The 21,320-nt window shown below is 33.7% G+C and overlaps 1 protein-coding gene across 6 annotated transcripts in view; it reads left to right on the top strand.

The window, feature by feature from the left end:
• Positions 1–3,540: 3,540 nt before the first annotated feature.
• The window catches only part of FGFR1OP (FGFR1 oncogene partner), a 61,019-nt gene continuing 43,239 nt past the window's right edge, over positions 3,541–21,320 (top strand). For all 6 annotated transcript variants that reach the window (XM_031937503.1, XM_031937500.1, XM_031937504.1 and 3 more), the window contains exons 1-5: positions 3,541–3,972; positions 5,378–5,431; positions 7,262–7,316; positions 7,865–7,953; positions 16,845–16,982. In XM_031937503.1, the coding sequence (XP_031793363.1) occupies positions 3,556–3,972; positions 5,378–5,431; positions 7,262–7,316; positions 7,865–7,953; positions 16,845–16,982 (753 nt within the window). In that variant the 5' untranslated portion in view covers positions 3,541–3,555. The remainder of the gene's footprint in view (positions 3,973–5,377; positions 5,432–7,261; positions 7,317–7,864; positions 7,954–16,844; positions 16,983–21,320) is intronic.

Raw genomic sequence — 21,320 nt, 5'->3', positions numbered from 1 at the left:
GAGTATGGACATTTTAATAACTTTCTTAGCATAATTCACAACTCCAACAGTGCTTTTGTGTGGTTAACTTACAGTACCTTCAAAATCAATTATTCTCTCATCGTTTTTTCTTTTGGCCAATTAGAAAGATGTGAAGTAAAAACCTGAGTCATTTTGAAGGGTAGAACACATTTAAACAGATATGTAAATACAAAGTAACTTCAAGAATCAGCAGGCATTAATAACTACAAGATCACCAAAGGCCTTGCATAGTAATAATATCTGAACTGTCCTTTGAAGAAAGCTAAAAGACAGAGAGGGAATGCAGTTCACACAAAGGCCACAGCCCAGGTGCAGGCTTATTGTTGAGAAATGGAAAATTGAATATGTCAGTTTGAGTTGAACAGAAATAATGTATGAGAGAGAATAATATGGAATAGGACTAGAAAGTTAGTTGGAAACCTGCTCTTCTTAATGTTGTCCAACTCTTAACAGTTTGGGAGTCATAGGTTGGTCATGAGAATCTTGGGGAAACTAGGTTGAGACTGGAGGGTTTCTAGGATTTTTATTTTGTTGTTGTTGAGGCAAAGTTAAGTGACTTGTCTGAATTTTAACTCAGTATCTCCTGACTCCAAGACCTGTTTTATCCACTGTGATACTTAGATGCTCCTTGATTTTTTTTTTTTTTTTTGCTGAGGCAATTAGGGTTAAATGACTTGGACAGGGTCACACAGCTAGGAAGTATTAAGTATCTGAGGCCAGAGTTGAACTCAAGTCCTCCTGATTTAAGGGCTAACGCTCTATCCACTGTGCCATCTAGCTGCCCCTGTCCCTTGATTCTTAATACCAATGGGAATTCACATTTATATTCTCAGGACCATGATGACCAAGCATTACTCTTGCATCAGAAAAGTTGAGTGATTTGCTCCATATCACATAGCTTCTAAGTGGTGGAGCTGAGATGATTACTGACCTCCTAAGTTCATAGCTAAACCCCAGAATCTTGTACTGATGTGGTCTGGTTGGGCCAGGACCCACCAAATACTGGTCAGACTCTGACAGAGAGGACAGGAAAGCTAGTAGTGAAAATTCAACTGAACCCCATTTGGGGTTTTCTTTGGAGAGATAATCAAGTGTCTTGACATCTCTTACTTCAGCTCCTGTTTACAGATGAGCTGACTGGATTAAGTCCCTCTCAGGATCACACTGCTAGTCTGTGTTTGAGAAGGGATTTGAATTTACAAAGGGGTGTCTTCCCTTGCCACACCTAGATGTTCCTTCTACTAGGAGTGAATTCAGATAAACAAAAATTATTTATAACTTAAATAATTATAATTTATACAATTTCATATAATTACATGTATCATTTTACTGTAAATGTAAAATATAATATTTACCATACAGTGAATTCAGATAAACAAATTATTTATAACTTAGATAATTATAATTTATACAATTGCTTATAATTACATGTATAATTTTACTGTAAATGTAGAATATAATATTTACCATACAGTGAATTCAGATAAACAAAAATTATTTATAACTTAAATAATTATATTTATACAATTTCATATAATTACATGTATCATTTTACTGAAAATGTAAAATATAATAATTTACCATACAGTGAATTCAGATAAACAAAAATTATTTATAACTTAAATAATTATAAATTATACAACTGCATATAATTACATGTATCATTTTACTGTAAATGTAAAATATAAAATTTACCATACAGTGAATTCAGATAAACAAAAATTATTTATAACTTAAATAATTATAATTTATACAACTGCATATAATTACATGTATAATTTTACTGTAAATGTAGAATATAATATTTACCATACAGTGAATTCAGATAAACAAAAAATATTTATAACTTAAATAATTATATTTATACAATTTCATATAATTACATGTATCATTTTACTGAAAATGTAAAATATAATATTTACCATACAGTGAATTCAGATAAACAAAAATTATTTATAACTTAAATAATTATAATTTATACAATTGCATATAATTACATGTATAATTTTATTGTAAATGTAAAATATAATATTTACCATACAGTGAATTCAGATAAACAAAAATTATTTATAACTTAAATAATTATAATTTATACAAGTGCATATAATTACATGTATAATTTTATTGTAAATGTAAAATATAATATTTACCATACAGTGAATTCAGATAAACAAAAATGATCTATAACTTAAATAATTATATTTATACAATTGCATATAATTACATGTATAAATTTACTGCAAATGTAAAATATAATATTTACCATACAGTGAATTCAGATAAACAAAAATTATCTATAACTTAAATAATTATAATTTATAAAACTGCATATAATTACGTGTATAATTTTACTGTAAATGTAAAATATAATATTTACCATATAGTGAATTCAGATAAAAATGATCTATAACTTAAATAATTATAATTTATACAATTGCTTATAATTACGTGTATAATTTTACTGTAAATGTAAAATATAATATTTACCATACATCATACAAAATAATTTACATATATGTAAACATATATTGTTATATATGTAAATATACATATGTATGTATATGTATAATATATGTAAACATAATTTTATAAATACACAATTAATACTTTTGATTGTATAGTAAAACATACCTAACTACACAGAAATTTCTCATAATTTATACTTATTTTTTAAATATATTTTGTTACCTATAAAATCATGACTATTTTATATAAAATGTATGTAATTTTTATATATGGCATATATCATATATAACATATGTAACAGTATGCTATCTATAGCATATGTAATTTGTGAATATAATTAAGTGTATCACATATCTTTATCGTACTTAAATTATATAATCATATTGAATACAATTCAAAAGTTTTTAATACTGCAAAGGCTTCTGAGATTAGAAAGCTCTAAGCTACACCTGAGATTCTTTATAAATCCGAAAATGGCTAAGTAACCCTTTTACTCTTGGTTGACCCAGGCAATTCTAATTCTACAATTCTAAATTCTATTATTCTCACATCTGGCAGCTAAACAGCAGCCGGGGGACCTCTGCAATATGTAACTTTGTAGGAGATGAGCAAGCTGTATTCTTTTTTTACACTTTCATAACTCAGATGAAAATATCATGAGCTTTTAAGAAAACATTTTAAAAGAAAAACAAAACCTGGCGGAATTACACAAATTCCGTGACAAATACATGGACGAGAAAATAAAGTTTTGATCCCCTAGCTTTCCCAGGCTTCATTTATCAAATCGCTTAAATAAAGGGCTGTGCCATTTAAGGCAGCTTGTTAGTTAATTACCAAGTTAAAGCAGAAGAAAAAAGCAAAAAAATCCAACTTGAAAGTGAACTTGGATCTTCTTGGGGAGACCGGAAGAGGCAGCGTGAAATAGACCACCCAACAACGCACGCGCACTACGGGGAGTGGGGGAGCACGGGCAGGGACTAGGAGACTTCGAGGCTCCGAGCAGGTGCTCGTTGCCTCGTGCCAGCGGGTCCCGGGACCATTCAGGGCCTCCTGCCTTGCGCCTGCGCGATGCGACGCGACCGCTTCGCCGCCTCCCTCGGCCCCTCCCGCCACCTTCTTCAAACCTCCCGCCTCCGCACTTTCCTATCCCGGAGGCCCGGCGCCTCCGGAAACACGAGACCCCGCCCCTCCCCACCCCGGGTCACCGGGCGACGTGAGCGACCGCAAGAGAGGCGCGTCGCGGCACCTCGGGGGCGGGGCCGAGGTCCGGCCAGCGTCTCCCCCCTCCCGCCGCCCTCTGTCGAATCTGCGGCGGCCGTTGGGCCGTTAGCGCAGTTTGGGCGGTTGTCTTGGAGAAGCAAAATGGCTGCGGCGACGGCGGCCGCGGCGGCGGCGGTGGTGGCGGCGGCGGCGGAGGAGGACACGGAGCTGCGGGACCTGCTGGTGCAGACGCTGGAGAACAGTGGAGTCCTCAATCGGATTAAGGTAAGGCGGGCGGGGCCGCCGGGGCCTTGACACCCGACTTAACGCGGCCTCGAGCAGGCGCTCGCTCTCCTCTCGGGATCCCTCGGGGGGGGGGGGGGGGGGGGGGGGGGGGGGGGGGGGGGGAGGGGCTGAGGCCCAGTGGCACAGGGATCCGCGCGCGGGCCGGCGTCGCCGCCAGGGAGGGAACCATGTGCGGGGAGCGGAGCTAGGGGAAGTGAGTGCCGGGGCCTGAGCTCATAATGGAGGCTCTTCCACCTGCCCGCAATGGTCGCTAGTCCTCGCTCGCCGCTGCTACGGACCCTCCTCTCTCCCCGCCCCCTTCCTAGCTCCGGAGAGAAGCTGCGGCCGGAGGCACCCTAGCTTTGAAAGCCCAATTTAACCCCCTTCTCCCCTCTCCCCGGGGGGCGGCTACAATAGCTGGGACGGTGTGGGTTCGGCGGGGATTCCACTCGTTCGAGGGTGAAATTAGTGCAGGGCTGGGGGGAGGAGGAGAGAGACTTAAAAGCTCTTAAGGGACCATGTCTCCCCCCTCCCCCCCCCCCCCCTTTTTTTTTTTTTTTTTTTTTTTGGTCAGTTGTTTTAAGCTTGATCGATATGAGCCTTTGTAATAGATGGGGGAGGTTGTGGTGGAATGGGACGCTGACCTCTCCCAAAAAGGAGATCACTTGGATCCAGAGTTTGCAAGAGTGAGAAATGCCTAATACAGGTGATAACAGCATCTTAGCGTTTACAGTTGCAAGGAACCTGAGAGTCATGGAAACTGCTGTTCATTTGTTCTTCAGTTGGATGTGCACATAAGTCAGCGTAGGTACCACAGGACTATCACTTGCTGTAGCAAAAATTAATCCCTAAATACCGGAACTAGGGCTGTGGTGTAGGAGATATTGGTGGTCCTCCGGCTAGCTTACGGTTGTCAAAAACAAACGTGATGAGGTTGGCTATACTGGTAATAGGAAAATAGTTTTTACATGAACTTTTCTAGAGTGAAGGTTTCATCTTAGAGTTTCTTACTGAAGAGATCCCATTCTTCATCCAACCCCATTCCTACATGGTCAGTGTGATTTTAAACAAGCTCTGCAGCCACTGTAGGAGCAGAGCTGTGGCAAGAATTAGGTAATTTTATCAATTTTTGCCCAGGGGATTTGAAGACAAATTTCTATAGTGTTTGCATTTTTTCTTCTTGAATATTCATGCTTTCCTATTTCTCCTAGCTTGGAAATACTAGTAGTATTTCCTAGTACTACTAGTAAAGTAGTACTTATAGAATAGGTATTCAGACCAAGTCATCCACCTGGTTGTTTTGTTTTTTTTTTAATTCTATTTGAATGGTATGTCAACATCTTAAATTGTCAGAAAAAAATTTTTTTGAATATCCCCTTCCCTTTTTTATTTTTTTGTTTTTTAGGCTGAGCTACGGGCAGCTGTATTTTTAGCACTTGAAGAACAAGAAAAAATAGAGGTATGCAAATGAAATTAATCTTTATTGTACCTTTTTAATTTATAATTCAAACTATTTAGGAAAAACTCCTGTGTTTTTTTTTCTTTTATTTATATCGTGATATAATTTTTGAAGAATTTATCATTAAATATATATTACAGGGGAAAAAATTAACATTCCTTTTGAGGGATATGTCAGTACTTTGGGGTCAACAAGATAAAAGCATTTAGGTTGGAATATAGATCCCAGATAGAAGCATTTAGGTTGGATAATACAGGTCCTAGCATCAGAATAAAAATTCAGTTCTTCAAATCAAAGATACTAAAATGGGGATGCAGCACCTATCTCTAAGTAAGTACTTACTGGAGTCCCAGACAGGGAAAATTAAGTAAAGATTTTCATTTAATCTTGATTTTGGTATAGAGCAGAGTTTCTTAAACTTTCCGCTGAGAAATTTTTACATGACCCTGGACATAATAGTATTTAAAATAGTATAAGTCAAACATTTACTGACAATCAGAATTTTGTGACCCTTTCCCATGCAGTTATATGATCCCATATGGGGATCTGAAAGTAGTAGCCTAACACAAAAGCACAATATCTGAGCTCTGCTGTCCCCTTGCCTTTGCACAAGCTATGTCTTCTGGAATGTATTTACTTCTTACCTCTTATTAACAGTCTTGACACAGTAGGGAATTTAATAAATGGCCTATTGATAATATGTGGAATCACATGGTCACAGTGTTGTTTCTTGAACTTTTTTTTCTCCCAAATATAATGAAAGCAATCCCTGGGGTGAGCGTTTTTTGTTTTTTATTTTTTTTTTAAATGGATTCTAAAGCTGTTCCTAAAGCAGAAGCTATTTCTTTAGAAAATACATGGTAATGTGTGTGTCCTCCCTCCCCCCCCCTTTCTAACTTGATGGCAATCATTTAAGTTTTGCTTAGGATCACTGTCTATTTAAAAAAATATATTGCTTTAAATCATAGATTCTTAACTTTTTTTCCCCCCCTGTTATGAAACCTTTCTGTAGTCTATTGAAGCCTGTGAATCCCTTTGGATCCCTTCTTAGAATAATTTTATAATGTACAAAATAAAATACCTAAGATCATAAAGGAAACCAATTTTGTTGAAATGCAAATATCAAAATTTTTAAAAAATTTCACAGACCCTAAGTTGACCTGCTTTAAATGATATAATTCTTAAAGCTAAAACAAATTTATTTTCTAAGTCCTTTCAGAATAGTGAACTTTAAGGTTATATAATTTTTGTAGCATAGAATCTCCGGTTTCCAAGAGTTTTTGAAAAGTAGGACTGTACAAAAGCTAGGTTTATAATAAAGCAAATTTGCTAATTTGGTTTCAAATAAAATAATCATAAAACATTCCAAAACCCTTAAATACTTTCAAACGCCTAATCTTTTAAAATAAATTTATAATTTATTTTTACTTTAAAAATGTAGCTTTATGGGGCAGCTAAGTGACCCAGTGGATAAAGAGCACCAGCCCTGCAGTCAAGAGGACCCGAGTTCCAATCTGGCACCAGACACTTAACACTTCCTAGCTGTGTGACTCTGGGCAAGTCACTTACCCCCCAATAGCCTTAGCAAAAAAAAGTAGCTTTATGAAAACATGTAAATTAATGATATATAAAAACATGTGCAGTATTCACTTTTAAAGATTATTAATAATAGAATTCTACTGTTGATAGTTTAAAGTATAATGTTAAAAGTGGCAGTGTAGTACTTTGTGACCATAGAGCATAGAAGTGAAATTTTATAGATTTTGAAATAGAAAAGTTTTTAAGATTGATAAATTAATTTTAGACTTTTACAATTGTCTTTTTTAATAGAACAAAACACCTTTAGTGAATGAAAGCCTGAAAAAGTTTTTAAATACTAAAGATGGTAAGCACCTTTTTATCTACTTTTGGTTTTTGTTTACTCAAATTTTCAGATCAAAACTTGAGAGAATGCCATTTGATATTATAAAATAACTTAATTCTTTCTTCCTTTTCTCTTTAAGACAATGTAAAAACATTATAATAGCATTAAACCTCTATATTGTGTCAGATAGTGAACTATTGTAGACAGTTTCAACCAGATTGACTCTAGCCATACTTATTGGAACAAGGCAATTTGCCAGAAAAATAGTTACTCCAACATCAGGATGGAAAATCCTGTGTGGGTAATTGTAATGTGTTTGGAGTTAATTGTAGCTTCTTAGTGACTTGTTCTTGAAGGGAATGTAAATCTTCTGTTTTTCATATTTTAGTATTAAGTATATTACAGAGAAATAATTTTTTTTCTGAAATTTTCTTGCAAGCTTTGTTTTTAAAAACCTTATTCTTCTGTGGTAATAGTACCATTTCCTAAAATACAGGAAAACAGTTTTGCAAAATACTAAATGTTTGAATGAACAAGTATGTGTTTTTTTTTTCCATTTACTTTTGTAGGTCGTTTAGTGGCAAGTCTTGTTGCAGAATTCCTTCAGTTTTTCAATCTCGACTTCACCTTGGCCGTCTTTCAGCCTGAAACTAGCACAGTAAGAATGTGAACTTGACCATCTCATATAGTGTCTTTTTGTGACTTTAGAATATGAAGTTAACTACATATATTTAAATTCCCCTTATATATGTATTTATCCTCATTTTGAATTATTTATGCAACTTGAGGGAATTTGAATAACTGTTTCCAAGATGGCTATGTCCCTCCTACTATCCTGTAGTCAGCAATTGGCCAGAAAGACTTTTCTGTAGGATCAAATTATGTAGGAGGCAAGAAAGTGGACTACCAAGAAAAAAATGGCCCTATTCTTATTGTTGGCTACCAGAAGTAAACTCATGTCCTGAACCAGATGCTCCCATTGTGGGTTTTTGTTGTTGTTGTGAGGAGAAATGTATTTTGTTTTATTGTAGTCATTATATGAAGGTCTTTTTCTATAGATGACTGCTGTATTTGTACATATTTAAAGACTTGGGGGTTTCAGATCTGCTGTTTGATTTTTTGGGCTGTGTTTCAATTTTACCAAATTATAGATACAAACTTACCTTTCTTTATATTGGCTTCGTGTATTTATTGAGTGCTCCATTATTAAAATATAGTTAAGGGTACTTTTAGCTCCAAGAAAATTCAACTTGTCTTAGAAATTAGGACAATTCCCTTGTATGATGAATTTAGTGGTGATAATTTTTTTTAAATTAAAGCTTTTTATTTACAAAAGATATGCCCGGGTAATTTTTCAACATTGACCCTTGCAAAACTTTCTGTTTCAAATTTTTCCCTCCTTCCTCCAACCCTCTCCCCTTGATGGCAGGTAGTCCAATATATGTTAAATATGTTAAATCCAATATATGTGTACATATTGATACAGTTATCTTGATGCACAAGAAAAATTGGATCTAGAAAGGAAAAAAAACCCTGAGAAGGAAAACAAAATGCAAGCAAATATCAACAAAAAGTATGAAAATGCTATGTTGTGGTCCACACTCAGTTCCCACAGGCCTCTCTCTGGGTGTAGATGGTTCTTTTCATCACTGAACAATTGGAACTGGTTTGAATCATCTCATTGTTGAATAGAGCTATGTCTATCAGAATTGATCATTATATAGTCTTGTTGCTATGTATAATGATCTCCTGATTCTGCTCATTTCACTTAGCATCAATTCATGTAGGTCTCTCCAAGCCTAGTTGAAATCATCCTGTTGGTTGTTTCTTACAGAAAATAATATTCTATAAAGTCCATATACCATAATTTATTCAGGCTATTCTCCAGTTGATGGGCATCCATTCAGTTTTCAGTTTCTTGCCACTACAAAAAGGGCTGCTACCAACATTTTTGCACATGTGGGTCTTTTTCCCTCCTTTAAGATCTCTTTAGGATATAAGCCCAGTAGAAACACTGCTGGGTCAAAAGTTATGAATGATTTGATAACTCCATGGGCATAGTTCCAAATTACTCTCCAGAATGGTTGGATCTGTTCACAGTTAGTGGTATTAAATCTTAAAGCTTATTACCGTACTATAGTCTTAAAAGGAGACGTATAATATTGTACTCTTCACTGCCCTTTATTAACCGCTCATGAATGTAAATTTCTTGAGAGCACAATTCATTTCTTTGTTACTTTGCACATATTAGGTAATAAATAGTACATAAGGCAAACAAGATAGCTTAGGGCTAATTGCAGAAGTCAAGAAGTCTCTCATGAAAGACATTTTAGTTGAATAGTATGTAAAGAGTGAATTAAATACTTTTTAAGCATTTACTATGTGTTGGCACTGTGCAAAGTGAGATAGTCCCCACTCTTAACATTTTAAGAGGGAGAAAGAATTCTTATGAGGCAGTGATAGCCAGGGAGGAGAGATTTTATCTAAGAGTTTAATTAAGTTAGATCCACAAGACAGTCCACGTCCTTTCCAGAAGTAGTGGTAGTATTGAGTTGATAACTGTACCCAAAGCGAGAGGTAAAAAGTGGTGGTAGTGGCACATCTGCCAGGATAGTTTCTGAAGCTCTTGAGGGGGCACCAAGGCAATAGTATATACTAGCAAATGACAAACTACCAGGATAGATGGTCATGGTATGAAACATTGTCTCAGCTGGGGCCATCTGGATAAAGTGGGATAGGTGAGTTTGTACTTGGCAATCATAGCAACTCATCATAGACAGTTTGGACAGACATTGAGAAGCAAATGAATTGAAAGAAAATGGAGGCACTGAAGAGAAAAAATCTTTTTATAAACTACACAAGTGAGCTGGGTAGAAGGTGGGGAGTGAGTGGGAAGGATGGTAGTATGATGAGAGCCGGGGCAAAGGTGAAGAGTTTGGGAAGAAGTTTTAACTGAGAAGAATGGAAGGCAATAACTGAAGGTTTCCCTGCAGCTAAGTCTTGTATAGGGGTCAAAATGGAGGCACTGGAGAAAAAGACTTGACTTTCATGCAAGATAAATTTATTGCTTTCTAGAGCATCATTCAATTGATGAAATAAACTCCAGAAAAAAATCATAATTTTAAAAAAATGGCTTAAGCTTTCACAACTAAGAAAAAGAAAAGTAGAATAAAACTAAAAAATGAAAAGGACATGCGTTTATTAGGTGCTTTCTATGCCTCAGGTTCTATGCTAAGATAGATATTGTTTAATTTGATCTTTATGGCAAATATATAAGGTAGGTGCTATTACAGTCCCCATTTTACAGTTGAAGAAACTGAAGTAGACAAGATGATTTGCCCAGGATGACACAGGTTAGTAAGTATCTGCAGCTGGATTTGAACTGTCTATCAGACTTCCACTCTAATTTCTGTCCTTTGCCATGTACCTCTATATAGTAAGAATTAATCTTTGTAGAGCCCTGATGAAATGTTCAAAGAGGGAAAAATAATTTGAGGAATTCCTGACATTCCTGGTCAGGCTAACAGAAGCAGGGGCAGCTTGTGGCAGGGAAGAGAAACCCTGAGAGACTTCCAGAGAAGAGGATGGAAACTCTTGGGTAAAAAGCATCAAAGGAAGAGTTGGTAGAAGATCAGTGTTCAAAGCCAGGAGTATTTGGTTCGTATAGGTTTCACTCAGTGATTCAACAGATAAAGTGACGCTGAATTTAATGTTATTTTTGGTTTGTGTATACATTTGGCTTTTTTGGTTATAGATAGCAAGCAGGGTTTGTTGATTTCGTGGGTCACAGATGAATTTCCATTAATTACGTTATTAGCTGTCTCCCATCATAATATCATTAATAGAAAACTAAGTTTATAGGCATGTCAAGTTAACAAATGCATGAAAACTTGTAGCTCTTGGCTTTTCTGTAACAACTGAAAGTAGAAAAGGAAATTGAATTTTTCTTGCATTGCTTTTGGGTTTTCTCTAGGTTTTATTTTTATTGGGATCATTTCTGATACCACAAATACACTGAGCTTAGAGCTCTCAGATATAGACATCTACACATTTATTCCTCAGCTTAATTTCAGCAAGCATAAACTTTCATCAGTCACAAAAACACAGTATATTAAGTAGTAGGTTTGGTTATGTTTAAATTAATGCTTGCTGAAATTAATATAATTTTGCATATATATAATTGCAAAAATCAATATCAGCATATGATCTATAAAATACTGCTTTGATCACACTGTATCATAGGAAAAAAATTTACTTGTTGGCTTTGATTTTTAGAGGAGAATGAAGCAATTGAGATTTTTGATACATATTTTTTAAGTGAGAATAATAAAGAGGAAAAAATAGATTTCACTATTTTTCTAATTGTCATTTGATTATTTTTTTCTTCTCATGGTCCTCGTATTCTTAAGTTTAAAGATCTTTTATTTCATTGATGTGGGTTGTCCTGCTGAAGGGAGATTGTAACTTTTCTATGCCTTACTGAATTTAGTTCTTTTTCTGATTCTAGTAGAAAAAAATTAGGATCTGGCAGTCTTTAAGTTTTCCTTATTATTAATACAGGCTGTTTCTGGATCTTTACTTGAAATCTTTTCAACTTTTAAAAAATATATCAGAGCTCATGTTCTGTTGACATTGTCTTCAGGAATCTCGATGTCATTGATGGGACATTAGTTGGAGAATTTATGACAGACATCCATAGGATTTCTGGTTATTTGGTAGTAGATTAAATTGTTATTAATATAGGGCTGAAAGAGATTTGAAGTAACCATTTTCAATCAGTAAATTGTTATATAAATTTTCAGTAAATTGTTACATTCTTTTTGATCATTTTGATACACTTGATACATTTTTTTTTTTTTTTTTTTTTTTTTGCTGAGGCAATTGGGATTAAGTGATTTGCCCAGGGTCACACAGCTAGGAAGTGTTAAGCATCTAAGGCCATATTTGAACTCGGGTCTTCCTGACTTCATGGCTGGTACTCTATCCACTGTGCCACCTAGCTGCCCCTTACACTCCTGTTTCAATTAATATTAGCTCTTTAAGTGGTTCCTTTCATTGAACCTTTTCCAAATTAATGATGCCTCTATAAATGACATCAATACTAATTAATTAGATTTGCTATGAAAGGAGTATTGAACTTGGCCACTGTTTGTGACTTTGATAGTTATCTTGCCTCATTAGATTTTTAATTCTTCATTTGTAAAATAAATTGTAAAATTGTAAAAATCTTCATCTAGATGGAGAGTTCTAACTTTTGGGTAATTATGGATTCCTTTAGCAGTCTGGAAAGCTTATGGACCTTCTTAGAATAATATTTGTTATCTGCATTCATAATTGATGGAAATGTCAAGTTTCAGGTAGAGATTAGTAAAAATCAGTTTACAGTATTTTTCCCATCTAGTTTCACAGATCTTTTGAACACACCAGGTGCTCTTACAATTTGTGTCTATACCATTTTTTTTACAGGATGGTTTCATGGCTCCTTTATTTAAAGGAGTGTATTGATATTATAATGCATTGATATTAAATCATATCACATAACTATAAAATAAAATTTTTATAAGGTGATTCTTGAGCCAACTGGCCACATAACTTAAGAGATTGCTAAGATAGCAAAAAAAAAAATCCTCCTTATGAAATAGTATCATAAGATCTCATCGATGAATATCCCATAAGAGATTTTTTAAGTGATCTCAGTGTACTTTTATGCATCTTTTATTTCATTTCTTCAAATAGAGAGGTTTTGGAACAAAGTGGATCTTTAGGACAGCTTTAGACTTGGGAAGAACTAGGTTCATTTTTGGTCTCTGTCATATACCATCTGTTTGACAAGAAGACTTAATTAACCTTTCAGAATGATACTAAATTTATAGTTGAGTTACTGATTTTCATTGATGAAGATTATTTCTATACTAGAAGTTATTCATACCAATGACAAAACAGGTTTGAAATAATAAACAAAAATCAGCAGTGGGTGTTATGAATAAACAATGAAATAATTGAAAAGTTAGCTTTATAAAAAGGAAATGAATAATCTATAAATTTCATGTTAACTGCTGAAATATCAAGAATTTCCTGTGAATTGTAGTTGGTGAAAGATGAAATGGCCAAGGAAACCAAAGATTTAATATTCGAAGCATATTAATTTATTAAATAATGCATGCTAATTGCATAACAGATCGGGACCAGACTTCAGCTTTGGACTGGACCCTGAATCCAGAGGGAAGACAGACTGTATATATTAAATAATAATCAGAAAAGGCCAGTAAGTTTAAAAAAAAAAGGTTAAAAAATTAAGTTACAAAGTGTGATAATATATAATCTGATTTTTAATTGGATTAAAAATTGGAAACTTTCCAAGTCAAGAGGGGGAGAGTCAACAGGTGCAATTCCATGAATTCAGAAGAAATGTCCCACTTCCCCCAAGTATCTGTAAACAATTAGAGGAATATGGAAACAATTGATTCATTAGTATGAAGGCCAGTTTTTAAATAAGACATAATGATTGTTTGAGATATATAATTGTGAAAAAACTTCTTACTTCAGTCTTTAGGTCTCACTGGGTTTTTGATCAGTGTAACCTAGACCTTAGAGGTCTTTAAAGCAGCAGGTAGAGGTGGTTCAGCTTCCTATCCATGTAGGTTTCAATTCAAACAATGCAATCAAGTATATTTAAAGTTAATATTAAAATTCCCACGATTAAATAAAAGTTTTCTCACAGGACACAAAATGAGCTAGACTCATAATTAAATAGAAACTAACCTGGCTCCAGAATTGAGTCACAAGATGGAATCAGTCTGGTTCAAGCAACTCCCCAAATTAACCACTTGCTGTCCTATTCCTGTCAGTTCCCTCAAAACCTAGGCTAAGTTAGGTTAAGTGATTTATTTTGTTTTTTTAAACTATATACTGAGAGAAAATTACCTTTAAAAATTAAATTTAAAAATTGTTAGTAGTTCATTAGTAATTTACATTTATATAAAATTTACTAAACTGAACCATTAGGAAACTTTTTGACAACAGTTTTAACCTAAGTGAAATTTCTAGGCTACGAGAGTCTGAAAGTAAGTGATTTAAATCGTCTTTTTAAGTAGTGCCAGTATATGTATTTATATTATTTTCTAATCACTTTAACATCCATAAACTAATCTGATTTTTTTTCTTCTCCGCACCCTGTAATTTAGAGTAGGTGATAATACCCTTATTTTACAAAATGAGGAAACTGAATTTGAGACTGTATGCCTTCTTCAAGATTGTGTAACTAGTAATTGACAAAGCCAAATCATATGATACAGTGCTTTCATTACTTTTTCTCAAAATGATAATATTCCATAATTTGAATATCACTGTCTTCTATGTAAAGAAGAGAAACAAAATAGATATTGAATGGTTCATTTAAATAATTAAGTGAGCCTTTTTCTTGGGCTTCAATATTTCTAATAGTTTTTATAGAACTGTGTAGTTATTTTCCATTATATATACTTATTGCCAAGTTCTTTATTATTTTAAAAATAAATTTATATTTACTTAAATTTTTAATATGCCCTTCCATCTCTTCCTCTTCTTCTCTCCCCGATATTTTCTCCCAACTTCAATGAAAAAAAATAAACAGTAGACCCTTTATCTTAAACGTGCATAGTCTAGGAAAACAAATTCCCACAGTGGCCTGTATCACTTTTTTCATTTACCATCATTTTGATCAGTTCCAAGTTGTTTTTCTCTACAATGTTGTTATTTTAGCAATCGTTTTTCTGCTTCTACTCACTTTTTCATATCAGTTCATAGAGGTCTTTTTTCCAGTTTCCTTTGAAACTCCATTTTATCATTTTTTTAGTATACAATAATATTCCATTGCATTTGCATATCACAATTTGTTTAGCCATTTCTAAAAAGAGGACATACGTATTTTTTGTACATATAGGTCCTTTAAAAAATTTACTTCGGTGTACAAGCTAGATGGTACAACTTGGGGCAAAGGTTTGTAAAATTTGGTGACATGGTTCTAAATTGATTTCCATAGTAGCTGGACCAATTCACAGCTCAATGAACAGTATTTCAAAAGAGTATCAGCTAGTATTTCTTTTAGCTTCACCATTCTTTAGATACCTTCCCCATTGTTTTTTCTTTCAAACTGGATTAAATGATTTGCCCAGGGTCACACAACTAGTAAGTGTCTGAGGCCATATTTTCAGGTCATCTTCACTCTAGGACCAGTATTCCATCCACTGTAGTAGCTAGCTGCTCCACCTTTTCCATTGCTTACTGAAGTCATTTGTGATTCTATCAGAATTATTTTGCTGTAGTTCAAGTTGAAGAGAATGTAATTTTCTCTCTTTGTCTTTTTATCTGTGGTACCTTGCCCATAATATGTATTTTGTATTTTATGGAATTATATTTCTTTATGTAATATGTTTTTGTAATTGATTCCCTCTTTTAGGCTTAGAGAATCCTACCTTTCTTTCTCATCTTCTTAATATTTATAGTAATTGTCATATTATGTGTGATATTTCTTTACCATATCTATTCTTAATATCACATTGATAAACTTTCTTCAAGTTTTTCTCCACTTTAGCTTCTCTAGAGAGATGTACATGGATCTAACTGTTCTTCATACCTGAAATTCTTTTACTTTGTTTCCTAACTACTTTAGCTTCCTTCAAGTTATAAATCCCAACTTCTATAAGGAAGTTTTTAGTGATGCCCCTTTAATTTTACTATCTTATCTCTGTTGATGATCTCCAGTTTATTCTTTATCTACCTTATTTGTAGATAGTTGTCTGCCTGTTAACTCCTCCATTAAGTTGTGAGCTCCTTAAGAGCTTTGTGCTTTGTGTTTGTTTTCTTTGCTTAGTGCAGTGTTTCATATATAGTGCATGATTAACAAATATACATACTAATTGTACATAGAAATACAGAATGTTTAACACTTAAAGGGATTTTAAAGTTTGTCCGGTTCTCCCTTGTTCCAGATAGGAAATAGAGGCTCCCACATTAGAAGCAACTCATCCATAGTTACATAGTTAGTACGTGGCAGAGCCATAATGTGTGAATCCATAATTTTTAACTAATTCCACAGTTCTCTTCATACCTCCTATCTTATATCAATGTTTAGGATGTCCCAAGAGTCTTTATGCAATTTTGAAGTATGTTTTAAGCTATTAAAACTTAAAAACTTCATGAAGACTTTTTGAACATCTTGAATTTAGCATGTACATGCCTGTACCACATATATGTCTTTTCATATGTGAATGATGATAAAAACTCATACTATTTCAAGATTATAAGAATAAGTGAGTAACAAAAGATCTAGTTTAACTATTAAGGACCTGCCACATTAATTTATATCTCTATGTATTTCTGAAGAAATAACAATTCAAAAACTGTTCTTAAAATCTCTGAGCCCCAATTTTCTTATCTATTTAAAGGAAAAAAAGGCTAATACTTTTACTACTTAACTTCTTAGAACTCTTGAAAATTTTATGAAGCAAATATTTTTACTATATTATGAATTTTATAGTGCATTGTAGTACATCTTTTTTTTTTTTCCAGATTCATGGGCTTGAAGCTCGAGAGAATTTAGCCCGTGATTTAGGAATTATAGAAGCAGAAGGCACTGTGGGTGGACCATTGCTGTTAGAGGTAATCAGACGATGTCAGCAGAAAGAAAAAGGTTCAATTACTGGGGAGGTAAGTATGATTTTTACTTTTTCTGGGATTTTTGGTGGCAGAAATGTGCTGTTGAATTTCCCAAGTTTTACCTTAAATCATACATTACATCAAATATGTAAGTTAGCACAGGCTTCTAGGACTGGAGGTTGAAAGAATTGGATTATGTGTATTTAGATTTGATAATATTTGAAAATACATTGACAATGCCAGACTCTTGAGAAGATAAAAGAATGAATATACCTAGGAATCTCTTTTCTCATTATTCTCCCTTGAAAACAGCAGTAAAGATACAAAAAAGAACTAAATTGTTAGAAATTTTCTAAAAAAAAAAAATTCAAAAAAAATAAAAATCATGAAGAAACAAAAGATTACAGTGAAAAGGTGTTCTGTCCTCAAAGAAGCTGAAGTTCAAAAACACCTTTCGGAATGGATAGAGAATAATTACAAATATCACATCAGAAAAATACTATAATTCTTTTCAATCCAGACTGCAGACAACACAGTTGAATAAATTAATGGAAGTAATGAAATTGATACTAGCTGAAGGAAATAGGTTTGTTTTGCCTTTATAAAAAAAAGACTCATAGGGTTCAAGATTGTTATGTTCAAAAAGGCTGTGATGTGGAGAAGGAATTCTGTTTGGTCTCAGAAGGTAGGTGTGTGTGCTGCACAGAAATTGCCAAGAGGCCAATTGTGCCTTGTTGTCAAGGAAGAATCTTAAAATAATTAGAGTTATCTTAAAGTAGAAAGTTTTGCCCCCAAAGATGGAAGATTTTCTTTTCTAAGAGATATTTACACAGATGCTAAATGACAACTTTTTGGATATATTGTAATGGAGATCCTTTCTTATATGGTTTAGACTAGCTGTCTTAAGTGTCTGAGCTGTTCTTCTATATTGTCTTGTTTGTTGGATCTCATTTGAGTTGGGGTTCCAGGCTTGAGTCACCAAGTTCTTCCTGGACATCCCAAATAGGAAAGCCCATAAACATCTTAAACTTAAAAAAACTCATTATCTTTTCTTTAACATCTTTAAATATTATTTAGAACAGAATCCCTATCACTGTTGATTTGAAGACATTATCATCCTCCTAGTCCTTAAGTCAGTGTCATCCTCAATTTCTCACTATTATATATTCCATATATCCAGTCTTTGGCATGTTATTTCTTTACAACCTCATATCTTTCCATATTTCTACTCCTATAGCCACCATTTTGCTACAGATGCTTTCATCATGTTTTGCTTGGAATATTGTAATAGATTTTTCATTGGCCTCCCTGCAATAAGTCTCTCCTTAGTTATGTCTATCTTCCTTGTAGCTTCCAAAGTTATTTTCTGTTTCTTGTTTCTACTTTTTCATTGGTAGTCCCTTGAGCCTGGAATACCCTTTCTTTACCTCTACTTCCTGGCTTCCTTCAAGATATAATGCAAATGTCATCTCCCCCAAGAAGTCTTGCTAGTTGCTAATGTCTTTTCCTTCTTTGCATTATCTTCCATTTACTCTTATTTGTGTTGTACATGTGCTTATATAAATGTGTATAGATAAGCAAAAATACCTCTATAATACTTCCTTTGAAGGGTGGTATGAGGAGCAAAAGAGATAATGTTTGTGTGACAGTATCTGCCATAAATTAGATGCTTAATAAATACTTTTTTCTTTTCTCACTTATGTGTTATATGTACTCTTTATCCCACATTGTCTCCCCTATTAGAATGTGACCTTAGAAGGCATAAATTGCATTTATTTGCTCATACTAAATGCTTAATAAATTCTTGGTTATTGACTGACTAATTACAATAATTAAAGAGAGCAATTGCAGAGGAAAACAAGAAAAAAAATTATGCAGTTTAGGGTGTTTTTGATTTTAAAAAATCAAAATTTACTGTTTAAAAATATAAAAATTTTGTATAGAGCAAGAATTCTTAACTTGAGTTCAGAGATTAGAAGTATGGTATGGTTTGTGTTTCAGTGATTTATTGATGATGAGAGAATATTAGTATTTAACATCTTTCATTCAGTGTTAGTGTGAAAATATTATCTACTTATAATCTATTTGGGTCACATTCTATTAGATTTAATGTAATTTTAAGGAGAGTCATCAAATTAACATAGCATCTTTAAATATTTCTAATAACTCTGAATAAGACTTAATCAAGTAGCATTTATGTATTCTGGAGGAATTTTAGTAGGTATTTCTGGTTTTACATCTACATGCAAAATATTACAGATCAGGATTGTATCACTTATCTCTGTGAACCCAAACATTTTGCATATGTCTTTAGTTTTTCAAGTGGAAACATCTTTTGGTTTCTGTTGATCATCTCTGCTTCCCTCTTTAATAGCACAAACTGTAATAGAACTTGTCTTCAATTTCAGGTCCTATTTTCTTAGCTGCTCCAATGTCATAACAACTAAGTTTATAAAGTAAAAGTTGAGTTACAAAAATAATTGGATTAATCTATAATAATCAAATTTCAGTACCCTAATAACAAAATACAATAACTCAGGCAAAAATATAAATAAGTTATATATAAATATATAGCATGCTATTTGAATTATTTCATAATTTATATAAAGTTAATGGATAAGTTAGGGAATTTTACTTTTTTTTTCCCTAAATATACTGCTTTAAGATTTGCAAAATGCTTTACAAATACTCTCATCTTAGAAGGTAGGTGCTATTATGATCCTAGTTTATAGATAAGGAAACAAGCAGACAGATTAAGTGACTTGCTCAAATCTGGTGTCAGTTATCACAAGAATAACAAGGTTGAATTTTGAGTTCAAATCTTCCTCCGTCCATTTAGCTGTCCATATACATAATTATATTTTAATTGCATTATGACTCACAAATGTATCCACACACATATAAGTAAGCACACATGAACTATGTGCATGAGTCTTTGAAAAATGAATTTTGTTCTAGGATACAAAGAAATAGATAAATTTGTTAGAGGTAGAAAATTTCAACACGTTTTATGAATCATAATGCAATAAAATTATGATTAAAAGATATTTCAATGATTGTGCAAGTACTTAAAATAACTGGCAAAGAAAATACAGCAATGATTTTCCCAAATAATTCCATATAACCACTAGGATTTATGTAAGAAATATTAAGTTAGTTCAAGTATAGTTCAGTATAACAAATCTTATAAAAAAAAATATAGAATTAAATCTTTATCACATGACATACTCCACAATAAATTTCAAATAGAAGTAATATATATGTATATCTTAAAATAATTGGAAGAAAATGGAATAATTTAATAATTATAAGGAAGAAAACTCTTAATAAATATAATTGTAAGAAGCAAGATGTATTGATTTAATTTTCTGAAAATAGCTCCTGCAGTGCAAAAAGTCATGCATAACAATTGGGGAAAAGGTCACCAAATCAAGAAACAGGAATGTGGCCATATGACAAATATGAAAACCTTTACATACAGTTGTAATGTTCTCGCTAAAATGTAATGTTTTCTGTTGAGGTTTTCTTGGGGTCTCTGGAGGCAGTCTTCATTTCAGTTCAGTAATCACCACAAATGCAGCCAGGTGTTAAAGTCCAAATCCTTTATTATCTCCTTCAAAGTCCTATCTCCTTCACTTGGGGTTCATCTAGTTTTCTAGAGTACTTCCAGAATCTTGGTTTCAGTGGAGAAGTGGAGGAGGAAAGCCTGCCACCAAGGTGGTGTGAGATGGGATGAATCTGTCTGAGTCCAAGGGCTTGTGCTCCAGCCTTCAGCCTCCAGCCTCCAGCCTTCTGTCCACTTGTCTCTGAATCTCTCTGAATCCAAAGGTTTGTGCTTCAGTCTCTAGTCACCACAAAGGTGAACAATGGAATGAATGTCCCTGCCTCCGAGACTTCTAGTGCGCTTGTCCTTTCTGGCCCTGAGATCTTCTAGCTTATATGCCCCACACTGAGTACAAACCAATCATTATATTACGAGGAAACCATTATTTGTTGTAGGATTTAATCAATGCTAAACTAGATTTAACCATTGTCTCCTCAATTCCACTTAGAACCTTGTTTCAAGTTCTGGCCCATAACATCTCCTGGTAGGATTAAATCAATCATACTGAACCATCTAAATTAGATAACTATTGTTTCTATCAATTATAAGACTCCTTTGTTTCAAGTACAGAGTTCTGGACCATAACATACATTGTTTTGCAAAGTGAAGAAATTGGGTAAAATAGAAAAAGTTCAAAAAGAAATTCAGAAGCAAACAGAAGTGTTTTTAGACAGACTGCTAGAAGACTTGCATTTAAATCTGGTGTCAGACATTTACTAGTTGTAAGACCTTGGTAAAATATTTAACCTTTATTTTCTCTGTAAAATAAGGATAATAATAGTTTT

This window comes from Sarcophilus harrisii, chromosome 4, assembly GCF_902635505.1.
Source record: "Sarcophilus harrisii chromosome 4, mSarHar1.11, whole genome shotgun sequence".
Classification (NCBI taxonomy): Eukaryota; Metazoa; Chordata; class Mammalia; order Dasyuromorphia; family Dasyuridae; genus Sarcophilus; species Sarcophilus harrisii.
This window is presented reverse-complemented; position numbering and strand designations above follow the sequence as displayed.